At 53.8% G+C, this 14,249-nt stretch overlaps 1 protein-coding gene across 3 annotated transcripts in view; it reads right to left on the bottom strand.

The window, feature by feature from the left end:
* MIPOL1 (mirror-image polydactyly 1) overlaps positions 1 to 14,249 on the bottom strand; it is an 845,661-nt gene that overhangs the window by 305,121 nt on the left and 526,291 nt on the right. For all 3 annotated transcript variants that reach the window (XM_069209145.1, XM_069209144.1, XM_069209146.1), the window contains one exon: positions 10,640 to 10,744. In XM_069209145.1, the coding sequence (XP_069065246.1) occupies positions 10,640 to 10,744 (105 nt within the window). The remainder of the gene's footprint in view (positions 1 to 10,639; positions 10,745 to 14,249) is intronic.

Here is a 14,249-nt window from a genome sequence, read left to right as displayed (position 1 = left end):
CCACCAGCGCCAGAGGGACCTCCTGGTGCCTGCCAGCCTCATCAGCAGCACCACCAGAGCCAGAGGGACCTCCTGGTGCCTGCCAGCCTTCCCAGCAGCACCACCAGCGCCAGAGGGACCTCCTGGTGCCTGCCAGCCTCATCAGCAGCAGCACCACCAGAGCTAGAGGGACCTCCTGCTGCCTGCCAGCCTTCCCAGCAGCACCACCAGCGCCAGAGGGACCTTCTGGTGCCTGCCAGCCTCATCAGCAGCACCACCAGAGCCAGAGGGACCTCCTGGTGCCTGCCAGCCTCATCAGCAGCACCACCAGAGCCAGAGGGACCTCCTGGTGCCTGCCAGCCTTCCCAGCAGCACCACCAGCGCCAGAGGGACCTCCTGGTGCCTGCCAGCCTCATCAGCAGCACCACCAGCGCCAGAGGGACCTCCTGGTGCCTGCCAGCCTTCCCAGCAGCACCACCAGCGCCAGAGGGACCTCCTGGTGCCTGCCAGCCTCATCAGCAGCACCACCAGAGCCAGAGGGACCTCCTGGTGCCTGTCAGCCTTCCCAGCAGCACCACCAGCGCCAGAGGGACCTCCTGGTGCCTGCTAGCCTCATCAGCAGCACCACCAGCGCCAGAGGGACCTCCTGGTGCCTGCCAGCCTCATCAGCAGCACCACCAGCGCCAGAGGGACCTCCTGGTGCCTGCCAGCCTCATCAGCAGCACCACCAGAGCCAGAGGGACCTCCTGGTGCCTGCCAGCCTCATCAGCAGCACCACCAGAATCAGAGGGACCTCCTGGTGCCTGCCAGCCTTCCCAGCAGCACCACCAGCGCCAGAGGGACCTCCTGGTGCCTGCCAGCCTCATCAGCAGCACCACCAGAGCCAGAGGGACCTCCTGGTGCCTGCCAGCCTCATCAGCAGCACCACCAGAATCAGAGGGACCTCCTGGTGCCTGCCAGCCTTCCCAGCAGCACCACCAGCGCCAGAGGGACCTCCTGGTGCCTGCCAGCCTCATCAGCAGCACCACCAGCGCCAGAGGGACCTCCTGGTGCCTGCCAGCCTTCCCAGCAGCACAACCAGCGCTGGTGCCTGCCAGCCTCATCAGCAGCACCACCAGAGCCAGAGGAACCGCCTGGTGCCTGCCAGCCTTCCCAGCAGCACCACCAGTGCCAGAGGGACCTCCTGGTGCCTGCCAGCCTCATCAGCAGCACCACCAGCGCCAGAGGGACCACCTGGTGCCTGCCAGCCTCATCAGCAGCACCACCAGCGCCAGAGGGACCTCCTGGTGCCTGCCAGCCTCATCAGCAGCACCACCAGAGCCAGAGGGACCTCCTGGTGCCTGCCAGCCTTCCCAGCAGCACCACCAGCGCCAGAGGGACCTCCTGGTGCCTGCCAGCCTCATCAGCAGCAGCACCACCAGAGCTAGAGGGACCTCCTGGTGCCTGCCAGCCTTCCCAGCAGCACCACCAGCGCCAGAGGGACCTTCTGGTGCCTGCCAGCCTCATCAGCAGCACCACCAGAGCCAGAAGGACCTCCTGGTGCCTGCCAGCCTCATCAGCAGCACCACCAGAGCCAGAGGGACCTCCTTGTGCCTGCCAGCCTTCCCAGCAGCACCACCAGCGCCAGAGGGACCTCCTGGTGCCTGCCAGCCTCATCAGCAGCACCACCAGCGCCAGAGGGACCTCCTGGTGCCTGCCAGCCTTCCCAGCAGCACCACCAGCGCCAGAGGGACCTCCTGGTGCCTGCCAGCCTCATCAGCAGCACCACCATCGCCAGAGGGACCTCCTGGTCCTGTCAGCCTTCCCAGCAGCACCACCAGCGCCAGAGGGACCTCCTGGTGCCTGCCACCCACATCAGCAGCACCACCAGCGCCAGAGGGACCTCCTGGTGCCTGCCAGCCTTCCCAGCAGCACCACCAGCGCCAGAGGGACCTCCTGGTGCCTGTCGTCCTTCCCAGCAGCACCACCAGTGCCAGAGGGACCTCCTGGTGCCTGCCAGCCTCATCAGCAGCACCACCAGTGCCAGAGGGACCTCCTGGTGCCTGCCAGCCTTCCCAGCAGCACCACCAGCGCCAGAGGGACCTCCTGGTGCCTGCCAGCCTCATCAGCAGCACCACCAGGGCCAGAGGGACCTTCTGGTGCCTGCCAGCCTCCTCAGCAGCACCACCAGCGCCAGAGGGACCTCCTGGTGCCTGCCAGCCACATCAGCAGCACCACCAGCGCCAGAGGGACCTCCTGGTGCCTGCCAGCCTTCCCAGCAGCAGCACCAGCGCCAGAGGGACCTCCTGGTGCCTGCCAGCCTCATCAGCAGCACCACCAGCGCCAGAGGGACCTCCTGGTGCCTGCCAGCCTCATCAGCAGCACCACCAGGGCCAGAGGGACCTCCTGGTGCCTGCCAGCCTTCCCAGCAGCACCACCAGCGCTGGTGCCTGCCAGCCTCATCAGCAGCACCACCAGAGCCAGAGGAACCTCCTGGTGCCTGCCAGCCTTCCCAGCAGCACCACCAGTGCCAGAGGGACCTCCTGGTGCCTGCCAGCCTTCTCATCAGCAGCACCACCAGCGCCAGAGGGACCTCCTGGTGCCTGCCAGCCTTCCCAGCAGCACCACCAGCGCCAGAGGGACCTCCTGGTGCCTGCCAGCCTCATCAGCAGCACCACCAGCACCAGAGGGACCTCCTGGTGCCTGCCAACCTTCCCAGCAGCACCACCAGCGCCAGAGGGACCTCCTGGTGCCTGCCAGCCTCATCAGCAGCACCACCAGAGCCAGAGGGACCTCCTGGTGCCTGCCAATCTTCCCAGCAGCACCACCAGCGCCAGAGGGACCTCCTGGTGCCTGCCAGCCTTCTCATCAGCAGCACCACCAGAGCCAGAGGGACCTCCTGGTGCCTGCCAGCCTTCCCAGCAGCACCACCAGCACCAGAGGGACCTCCTGGTGCCTGCCAGCGTTACTACTGAAGTCTGAGCCTGCCTCCCTTAGCTGGTCACTGTCTGCGCCACAAACATCCAACAGTGCCCGGGGCCAGAGCAGCCAGACTCTCTACCTTCCCATGCCCACACCATGCGAGAATCGAGAGAACCTGGTAAGCCTGTCTGTGGAAGCGTGCTGACAAGGACCCTGGGGAGAAGCCAGAGACCCCGGTCAGCCTGTCTGTGTAAGCCTGCTGACCATGACCCTGGGGAGAAGCCAGAGAACCTGGTAAGCCTGTCTGCCTCCTGGAAGCATCGTGACCAGGTCCCATGTAAGAGATCCTGGTCAGCCTGGCTGTGGAAGTGTTGTGAGCAGGTCCCATGCAAGAAGCCAGAGACCCCGGTCAGCCTGTCTGTGGAAGCGTGCTGACCAGGACCATGGGGAGAAGCCAGAGACCCCGGCCAGCCTGTCTGTGGAAGCGTGCTGACCAGGACCCCGGGGAGAAGCCAGAGACCCCGGTCAGCCTGTCTGTGGAAGCGTGCTGACCAGGACCCCGGGGAGAAGCCAGAGTCCCCGGTCAGCCTGTCTGTGGAAGCGCGCTGACCAGGACCCCGGGGAGAAGCCAGAGTCCCCGGTCAGCCTGTCTGTGGAAGCGTGCTGACCCGGACCCCGGGGAGAAGCCAGAGACCCCGGTCAGCCTGTCTGTGGAAGCGTGCTGACCAGGACCCCGGGGAGAAGCCAGAGACCCCGGTCAGCCTGTCTGTGGAAGCGTCCGGACCCGGACCCCGGGGAGAAGCCAGAGACCCCGGTCAGCCTGTCTGTGGAAGCCTGCTGACCAGGACCCCGGGGAGAAGCCAGAGACCCCGGTCAGTGCTGGAAGCGTTGCAACCGGATCTCATGCTACCCAGGAGTTAATCCTTCAAGACTGCATGCAGGAACACATCTGAGCCAAGTGTCCTTTGCACAACAACTTCACCTGGCACAGAGCCGAAAGGGGTATTAAACACCACCAACTGATCCAGAACCGAAGAAGACATTCAATGAATAAAAACACTTCCGGTGGGACAGAGCCAAGCAGCGAGGCTGGTCCTAGGTTTAAAAGAACCCGAACCCTGCCTTAGATCGGCCTCTCTGGAACAGCGGGTCACCGGAACATACTGTGCATCACCCGCAGAGTACACTGGTCTTGAGGACTGAAATACCAGACTGAGGCACCAGAGATAACTGTAAGCCAACCGTACAAGCTGGCATAAGGACCACCTCGTCCATTCAATAAGGTGTCAGAGGGAAAACCCTGGGGTGGCCGGACCACAACCCAGGCACCCACACAACCCGCAGGCAGGGGGTGCCCATTACGTCCCACGTGTAAATGCAGTATATACATACATTCGAGCTGGTTAGAACCGGTGCTTGAAACACGGAGACATCAACGTTTGGTGAGCTGAGAGGAAAAGCAAAGAAACTGTAAAACATCCAAGAATCCAGTCTACAAACACAGAACTTCCAGAGTGTATTCATTCAAGGGTTTACCTACAGGCTAGATCCCGGGATCTATGAGAAGGCATTTGAATCTAGAACTTTGAGTGACCCATCTCAGGAATTACCTGCAGGAAGGACCCCAGGATCCATGAAAGGACATTTAAATTTAGAACTTCCAGAGCGCATCCATCTCAAGATTTATCTGCAGGAAGGAACCAGGATCCATGAAAGGACACTTAAATCTAGAACTTCCAGAGTGCGCCCATCTCAGGATCTACCTGCAAGAAGGACCCAGGATCCATGAAAAGGCAATTAAATCTAGAACTTCCAGAGAGCATCCATCACAAGAACTACCCGCAGGAAGGACCCAGGATCCATGAAAAGGAATTTAAATCTAGAACTTCCAGAGTGCGTCCATCTCAAGATTCACCTGCAGGAGGGATCCATGAAAAGGGATTTAAATCTAGAACTTCCAGAGTGAGTCCATCGCAGGAACTACCTGCTGGAAGGACCCTGGATCCATGAAAAGGGATTTAAACCCACAACTTACAGGGCGTGTCTACCTGAGACTACCTGAAGGAAGGACCCAGATCCATGAAAAGGAATTTAAATCTAGAACTTTCAGAATTCGTTCATATCAGGAACTACCTGCAGGAAGGACCCTGGATCCATGAAAGGATATTTAAATCTAGAACTTCCAGAGTGCGTCCATTTCAAGGATTACTTGCAGGTTGGAAACCGTGCCCCCCTGAAGAGGTATTTAAGTCCAGACCACCAGGATCTGCACCAGGGGTCACCTGTGGTCCAGACAGGAGTGCACAAAAGACATTTAAAGATAGATCTCCAGAGTGCACGCGTCCCATGCATCAGCTGCAGGCCGGGTGCCAGACTTTACCAAAGACATTAAAATCTAGAACCCGCAGAGGTTATCTGATCCAGGGATCACAAGTAGACCAGGCTTCTGAGAAAGACATATAAAATATGATATTAATACTTCCATCTAGAAGTGTACAATACATATATTTTTTGATTTGTTATACTTCTGTGTGCCCTGCCTATTTAAAGTATGATGCAGGTGTGTAAGTAATGCATCTTTAAAGCACAAATGTAGCTCCTAAGGCCTCATAGCGCTGTGCAGAAGGGGGGCTTGAGATGTGCTGAATGCAGGCCACAACTCTGAGTCTACTCCCTGCTCTGCCATCTCACCTACCTTCAAGGGCAGCACACCTATAGCCCTCCCTGCCCAGCATTAAGTAGGACTTCTCAAGGGAACAGGTTGCACCCACTCTTGGTGGGTGAAGTCCTGTTATGGGCATCACTCGCGGTGAATGCTGCAGCACGCCCAGATGTCCACACAGCACCAAGAGCCTCCTTTCAGATGCCAATTCTTACCCGGTGTTGTGGCACAGGTGAGGAGCCAGGCAGAGGTGGGCGACCGCCTGGACTTGGGCATTATGGAGGGATGGGAGAGGTACCAAAAGGTCAGAGCCCTCAGGGGGCCTCCTCCGTGGTCTGGCAGATCCCAGAGCAGGACAAGGGGGTGCAGCCGGATGTCCCAGACATGCCAAGCAGGGGGGCTCCCTTCAGGAAGAAGAATGCTGCTAAAGCAGCGAGGCTGGTCGTGGTCTGTGCCTCCTTCTCCAGGACAGGTTAGTCAGGAAAAAGCAGACCTGTGGCCTACATCTGATGAGACACCATGGCCTGGGGGGTGTCAGGCCCACCAGGCCACAGGGACCAAGGAGAGGAACCTGTATTCTGAGCATGAGGACCCTTTTCTCAACTACCTGCACACACGTGCAAAATTTGGGGGGGGGGGGGATCCTGGCCTTTGGGACTGAAGTGATATTTACCTGAAGACGAACTAGAGACCCCTTCTGGAGGGTGCTAGTGTGAAAGCCCATGCCCTGCACTACATGGTGAGCCCCCACCAATCATCTGCATCTCCGTAACCCAATGAGGGTGTTGGGAGCTGACTTCTGGTTGCAGTACCCCCTCACTTTTTGCCTGGTTTTTGGACGTAACTTTGGCTGAAGTGAACTGGGTCTTGCTGGGTGTTCTTTCCCCAAAGCTGCACAGTTGTTTTGCACAAATGGCAAACCCCCCTAGCTCCCTCTATAAGCCCCCAGTAAACGGTACCCCTGGTATGTATGGCCTGGGGAACAGAAGGAAGAGCCCCTGAGGGCTGCAGCACAAATCATGCCACCCTCAGGGACCCTCTCACTAAATGCACATGGCACTGCCTTCGCAGGCTGCGCGTCTTGGTGCAGAACTAAATCGAAAACACAATATGGCACACAGCCTGTGTGCTCTGTCCCCTTTACACTGCATGCAATATATATATGTCACCACTATAGCAGGCTTTTCAGCCCTATGGCAGGGTGCATTATATTACATGTGAGGGCATATGTGCATGAGCAGATATACCCCTGCTATGACCTTGTCGATTCTGAGACACAGTAAGTGCACAGGGAAGCCATTTTAAATGCATGTGCTGGGCACTGGTCATTACGAGTTCCCCAGTTACATGATGGCTTTTCAAAATCCTAGATGTTTGGTATCAAACATCTCAGAATATTAAACCCTCACTGATTCCACTGATTAATTTATTAATAAATGCACATAGAAGGCACCTTAGAGGTGCCGCCTCAAAACCTACCAGCTACTAGTGTGTTGACTGACTTTTCCTGACCAGTTCAGCCACACAGAAGGGTTTCTGAACCCCCACGGTGAGAGACAGTACTCTTGAGACCCAGAAACAAAAGCCTGCACTGGGCAGAGGTGTTACCTTCTCTCTCAGGCAGGATAGACATTCCAAGGCGGGAGCATCAAAGGCCTTGCAGCCCCTGTAATGTGACCCAGGTCTCTCCAGATGGTGGAGATGACCAGTCACCCTTCCACCCACGTCCTGACCCCACTTTTGGCTGCAGCACAGGTGGGAAAATTAGACAGATTAGGAGGAGTGCCCAGTTCATGCCAGTCCCATCCCTCAGGTGGACGAGCTGAAGTGGACACTACTTTTTAAATTCCTCCATCTTGTTTGGAAATAACTAGACCACTAGGGTTAGGGTTATGCCCAAGTGGTCATAAAAAGGGTGTAGTCACCCAAAAGGTGGACAGCACATTGGCTACCACCTAGCACTTCCTGTAACACCTCTAAATTCAGTATTTAAGTGGCACCCTTGAACCCTAGAACTCAGATTCCTGACGACCTTAGAAGAGCCAGACACTTTAGTGTCAAACCAGCAGAGAAGACCGCAGACATCAACTGTTTTGGCCCAAGCTCGACCGGCCTGTCTGCAGCCCTTGACGATCCTGTGCCAAAAGACGACCTGTCCTGCAGCCCAGCGACCTCCAGAGCCTTGGGAGGACTGCCTGCCTTCAACCAAGACCAAGATCTCCAGAGAATAGTGGACCTGTTCAAGAAGAAACAAACCTTAAAGTAAAATAACTTTGCCCTGAGGAAGTGCAAAACCACATCTGGACCCACCTCTGCGCCCGACGCCCACAAACTGAGTCCGAGTGGCCTCCCGGTTGTGTGAAGGTTCCTCAGTGATTCTAAGCCTGAGTCCTCCATGGCCTGACTGCTGCCAGACTCTGCCTCGAAGCCTGCAGCCTCAACCCGAAGACTCCTCCTGACCGAACACCTGGTAAGCTGTTTTCACAATGTCAAAGGACACCCCTGCATCTGGAGCCCCTGGACTTTGGGGAGCTGGACCAACGGTGTCCCCAGGTCCTTCAGAACGTCCCTGGGTACTTGTGGGTTTTCTTCATCCAGCCTCCTGACCAGAGCTTGCAGCCTTTTTCCAAAAGTGATCCCCCCCATTGGTTGACACTGACGCTGTGTTGGAACTTTGCACCTGGCCACCCCGTGCCGCTGAGGGTGTAAGTTTGGTGCTACCCTGTGGTCTCCTTTGTGCTTGCTTAACCCCAGGAGATATACCTCTCACCCTGCTTTACTCACCTGTGAGAAGCGCATCGTTGTTCACCCCTCATCTCCATTGGTTAACATTGGGCGCCTGACACTGTGTTGGCACTCTGCACCTGGCCACCTCCATGTCGCTGAGGGTGTAAGTTTGGTGCTGCCTTGTGGCCCCCCTTGTGCTTACCTCAACCCCAGAAGATCTACCACTGACACTGCTTTATTCACCTGTGAGCAGCGCATCTTCATTCACCCTCCCCCTCAGGGCACCCGATCCTGATTGAACTCTGCGCCCGGCCGCCCCTGTGCCACTGTGGGTGCACTAGGTACAAATCTGAACCTTACCTGCTGTTGACATAAAACCCCGGATGCTGGATTTGTGGGCCGTGTACTTGCATACAAAACTGCATTCTTGTTTTCCTCCAATAGGTTAACATTGAAGACTCCAAAAATTGCAATGTCAATTTTTGAAACAGCAACGTATTTTTAATGTCAAAACTGCTTACCATATAACAAAGTTCTTTGGTTCAAAGCATATATAACAGCAAATATTTTTCTTATTTGGTCTCGGATTTATTCACTAAGTGGGTGTCTCACTTATTGCCTCTGTGAGTACAACAAATGCTTAACACCGTGATAGGCCCACAGTACCACAAACAGAGCATTCAACCTATCCAGTTGAGCCTCTGCAAACAGACTGGTGATCCAACGGACTACCTGCACACTGTACTTCATTTTAGTGCACTAAGGAGCCAGCATCCTGCAGAGGGGCTGGCAATGTGTCCCCGCGGGGGGGTCACTGAGAGTTCACTTCAGGAAAGCATGCGCGGAGCACCACCTCCTAGGTCGCAGATGCAGAGGGGCTGGCAGCGTGTCCCCGCAGGGGGAGTCACAGAGTTCACTTCAGGAAAGCAAGCGCGGAGCACCACCTCCTAGGTTGCAGATGCAGAGAGGCTGGCAGTGTGTCCCTGCTGAGGGAGTCACTGAGAGATCACTTCAGGAAAGCAAGCGCGGAGCACCACCTCCTAGGTCGCAGATGCAGAGGGGCTGGCAGTGTGTCCCCGCAGGGGGAGTCACAGAGTTCACTTCAGGAAAGCAAGCACGGAGCACCTCCTCCTAGGTCGCAGATGCAGAGGGGCTGGCAGTGTGTCCCCGCAGGGGGAGTCACAGAGTTCACTTCAGGAAAGCAAGCGCGGAGCACCACCTCCTAGGTCGCAGATGCAGAGGGGCTGGCAGTGTGTCCCTGCAGGGGGAGTCACTGAGAGTTCACTTCAGGAAAGCAAGCGCGGAGCACCACCTCCTAGGTCGCAGATGCAGAGAGGCTGGCAGTGTGTCCCCGCAGGGGGGAGTCACAGAGTTCACTTCAGCAAAGCAAGCACGGAGCACCTCCTCCTAGGTCGCAGATGCAGAGGGGCTGGCAGTGTGTCCCCGCAGGGGGAGTCACAGAGTTCACTTCAGGAAAGCAAGCGCGGAGCACCACCTCCTAGGTCGCAGATGCAGAGGGGCTGGCAGTGTCCCCCCACAGGGGGAGTCACAGAGTTCACTTCAGGAAAGCAAGCGCCGAGCACCACCTCCTAGGTCGCAGATGCAGAGGGGCTGGCAGTGTGTCCACGCAGGGGGAGTCACAGAGTTCACTTCAGGAAAGCAAGCACGGAGCACCTCCTCCTAGGTCGCAGATGCAGAGGGGCTGGCAGTGTGTCCCTGCAGGGGGAGTCACTGAGAGTTCACTTCAGGAAAGCAAGCGCGGAGCACCACCTCCTAGGTCACAGATGCAGAGGGGCTTGCAGTGTGTCCCTGCTGAGGGAGTCACTGAGAGATCACTTCAGGAAAGCAAGCGCGGAGCACCACCTCCTAGGTCGCAGATGCAGAGGGGCTGGCAGTGTGTCCCCGCAGGGGGAGTCACAGAGTTCACTTCAGGAAAGCAAGCGTGGAGCACCTCCTCCTAGGTCGCAAATGCAGAGGGGCTTGCAGTGTGTCCCTGCTGAGGGAGTCACTGAGAGATCACTTCAGGAAAGAAAGCACGGAGCGCCTCCTCCTAGGTCACAGATGCAACTTTAATGTACAGGAAGATTGAGCCAGACAGGAGAAAGTGAAGAAGATGAAGAGATCTCTACCCTGACCTCTAGCAGGAAGGACTATGTCCGGGCAGAAGGAAGTGGAGCTTGTCTTTGGTCCAGGAGAGTATAGTGACCTACTTACAGCAAAGCAGGCCCCAGCGATCATTGGTAGCCCATTGTTAATAGAGCTGCACAGTCCAAACGAGGCAACAGAAGCAGAGGAAGCAAGAGACCTCCAGCAAAGAGAGCAAAGCTGAGGGAGGTGGAGTGAGGAGCAGAGACATGAAAAGACAGGTACCTTTTGAGTTCGCTCAGGGTGGGTCTCCACAGCCACAGGTCTCACACTGGAAGATGTCTGGCTTCTGTCTCTTGCACAATGAAGTTCTTGTTCAAGGCGCTTGCACTGCAGAGGGAGAAAAACAGAAAGTCTACTTAGGAGAGTCTCAGAGCTCCATACTCTCTTACTTCAACCCCCGCATGAAAGGAACTGCTGGACTTAAAGTCTTCCCTCGTGCAAGCTTGATGGCAGCAGCCTAACCGTGAAAAAGCCACTGACATTTTCAGAACTGTTACTTACATCCAACTTTAGCATTAAAGACAGTTTTAAATTACAAATCTTTAGACATCAAACTCAATATTCCTACATGCTCCCAACTGAAAGTTGCCACTTATGAAATGTAATAAGAAGACCCAATGTTATTCTATGGGAGAGGTAGGCCTCACATCAGTAAAAAACGAATTTAGGATTTTTCCACTACCAGGGTATGTAAAACTTTCAAAGTATGCGTAAAACTTTTTAAATACTGCTACCAGCCCTCTCAGCTCTGAGGGGCCCACCCTTGGGGTAATATGTATTAAGAAGGGAGGTTTGGGCCTTGCAATGGGTTTATCTTGCCAAGTGGAAAGGGCAGTTTAAAATTGCACACACAGGCTGCAATGGCAGGCCGGAGACGTGTTTAAAGGGCTAGTTAAGTGGGTGGCACAATGAGTGTTGCAGACCCACTAGAAGCATTTAATTTACAGGCCCTGGGTATAGGTGGTATCACCTTACTAGGGACTTCAAGGTAAATTAATTAGGGCAATTGGGTGAGAGCCACTTTCCCCATGTTTAAAGCAGAGAGCACACACACGTTAGCACTGGTTAGCAGTGAAAAAGTGTGTCTAGTCCCTTAGGAAAAAAGGCCTAAGGAAAAAGTCCCTTAGGCCAGCAAAAACTAACTTAGCAAAAACAGGAGGATTGAAGGCAAAAGCTTAGGGAAAAACCACACCAAAGACGTCAGGCTCAACAACCTGGGATGTGATTGAGTATTCACTCAGGGTGGGCCTGTAAATAATACTTGAAACACAGACATCATCTGTAATGCCAGGGAGTGTTGTGTGTGAATTAATAGAAAACGAAAACACAGAAATCACATTGGAAGAAAACAAATCATGGAAAAACTATTTTAAGGAAAGACAATTTTTAGGACATTAAAAAAAATGAAAAATTAAAAGAAAACATTTTAAAGAAAATATAATTTTCAATATACATCCAAAATTATAACAGGCTTGGGTGGAGTTTAGGACTACTATGAGGTTTTTGGGGTTCAGAGGTGGATAATGTTTAGGGCGATGAGGGGTTTTTGGCTCAGAAATAACTGGAGTTCGGCTATTGAGAGGGTTTTTGAGGTTCAGAGATGGGTGGAAGGTGGGGTGGTGGGGTTTTAATGGTTCACGGCTGAGGGGTGTTTAGGTCTGTGAGGTGTTTTTAGGTTTTAAGAATGGAGTGAAGTTTAGGGTGGTGAGGGGTTTTAAGGATTCAGGAATGGGTGAAGTTTAGATGCAAAAAAAGGGTTTTCAGGGTTCAGCGATCAGTAGTGTAGGGTGACGAGGCGTTCTTATGGGTTATGGATGGCTAGTGTTTAATGGCAGTGAGGGTTTTTTAAGGTTCAGGGAGGGGATAGAGTTAGGATCTGCTGGGGTGTTTTAAGGGGTATAGGATGGGTGGGGTTTAGGCACAAAGGTTTTTTTTTTTAGCTTATAGAGTTCAGGAACGGGTGGAGTTATGGGTAGTGACTGATTTTATGGTTGAGGATTTTTGGGGCAGAAATGGTTTTTAGGCTTCAGGGGTGAGTGTAGTTTAGGTGTGGTGCTGGCTTTTAGGGGGGTAAGATTGATGGTGTTTAGGGCTTGTGGGGGGTCAGCGATGGATGGTGTTTACTGGTGGTGATGAGTCACCGAGTTAAAAGCATCCAAAGTAACTGACAATGTAAAATATATTGTTAGAAATTGGGTTTCTAGTTGGCAAAGGTATGCACCCTGTTCAAGTAGGGACCACAACCCTAGTCAGGGTGAGTCAGACACACACCATAAATTAAACTGTGCTCACCCTCTTGTAGCTTGGCACAGAGCAGTCAGGCTTAACTTAAGAGGCAATGCGTGAAGTATTTGTGCAACACCTAATTACAGTAACATAGTGGAAGACACCACAAAAAGACTCAACCCCAGTTTAGAAAAATAGATAATATTCATCTGAGCAAAAGAAGACCAAAAACAACAAAAATCCAATCAGCAGAAGTCTAGATATGAATTTGTAAAGATTACATGAAAAAACTGCGCTTAGAAGTATATAGCGGTCAAAAGGTTACTTAAGGTCACGAGGAACTGGTGCAAATCCAAAATCCATGCCAACCGCGATGGAGGGTAGGCCGGCTACAGAACCCACGTAGGGTCCGCTGAACAGTACCTTTGTTGGAGAAATGTGCCGACGGTGAGGAGACAAGGCGTAGATATTTCTGCTGCACTCCTGGCGATGTGTTGTGTTTTGATGTTTTGTAGCTGCCGAACCAACTTCAGATGCCCAGGACTGGAAGGGGACACCACAGGTAATGGTAGGACTCTCAGATGGCAGAATCCAGCAGCACCAGGAGAGTTACAAGCAGTCTTTGATGTCTTTGAAACTGCAGAAGAACAGAGGGCAAGCCAGCAAGCCCTTGGAGACTATTGGGTGTGAGGATGTAGAGATCAAGTCCAGTCACTTTCACTGCAGGACAGAACCAGCAGGCCAACACAGAAGAGCAAACAGCAGTGTCAGACCCTCCTACAGCACAGCATACAGCAGCAGTAGGGCAACACAGCAATGCAGTTGCAGAGTGTTAGTCCTTTCTGGCAGCACAGCAGGCCTTCTTCCTGGCAGTGTCTCCTCGGTTCCAGTACAGATCTGATTTTTTGGGGGTTGGGTCCAGTATTTATACTTTGGTGCCCAGGTTCAGGAAGGTTGGCGAAACTTGTAGGCCTTCCTTTGAAGTCCACAAGATCCCTGCCCTTCCCTTCTTGGCTCCAGTCACTATGCAGGGGGTTTTGCAACCCTTTGTGAGAGGAGAGGCACACAGCCCTATTCAAAAGTGAGGCAGTGCTAAGCTCCACCTTGCCATCAAGCCAGTTAATGGGCCATTAAGTCACACATAAGTTCTCATTGTGTGACTGTCTTGAAGGAGTGCAAAAATCCCAGCTGTCATCTACCCCAGACTTGTATTCAGGGGCAGGCAGAGGCACAGAATGGTTAAAGTAAGAAAATGCAAACTTTCTAAAAGTGGCATTTCAAGGATTACAATTTAAAATCAGACTTCACCATAAGTTTGATTTTAAATTGCGAGTCCAGGGACACCAAAAACGATATTTCTATGTTTTCCCCAATTGGAAATTACACTTAAAAGATGCTTTAGGGTAACTCCAATGTTATCCTATGGGAGAGATGAATTTAAGAGTCTGGGTCACCCCTTGCACTGAGTGAGGTACTGGTCACAATCAGTGCTTAAGGTGGAAAGAAACAGCTGTGTTGGGTGGAACGGGTGTCTCTAAAAGAGGCCTGGCGAAAGAAGTAACTAGGGATCCTTTCCAAGAGACAGGGCCTCAGAAATGAAGGATGT

The sequence above is a fragment of the Pleurodeles waltl genome, chromosome 9 (genome assembly GCF_031143425.1).
Source record: "Pleurodeles waltl isolate 20211129_DDA chromosome 9, aPleWal1.hap1.20221129, whole genome shotgun sequence".
In the NCBI taxonomy this organism is placed as follows: Eukaryota; Metazoa; Chordata; class Amphibia; order Caudata; family Salamandridae; genus Pleurodeles; species Pleurodeles waltl.
Note: the sequence above shows the minus strand (reverse complement) of the source record. Positions and strands in the feature narration are given on the sequence as shown.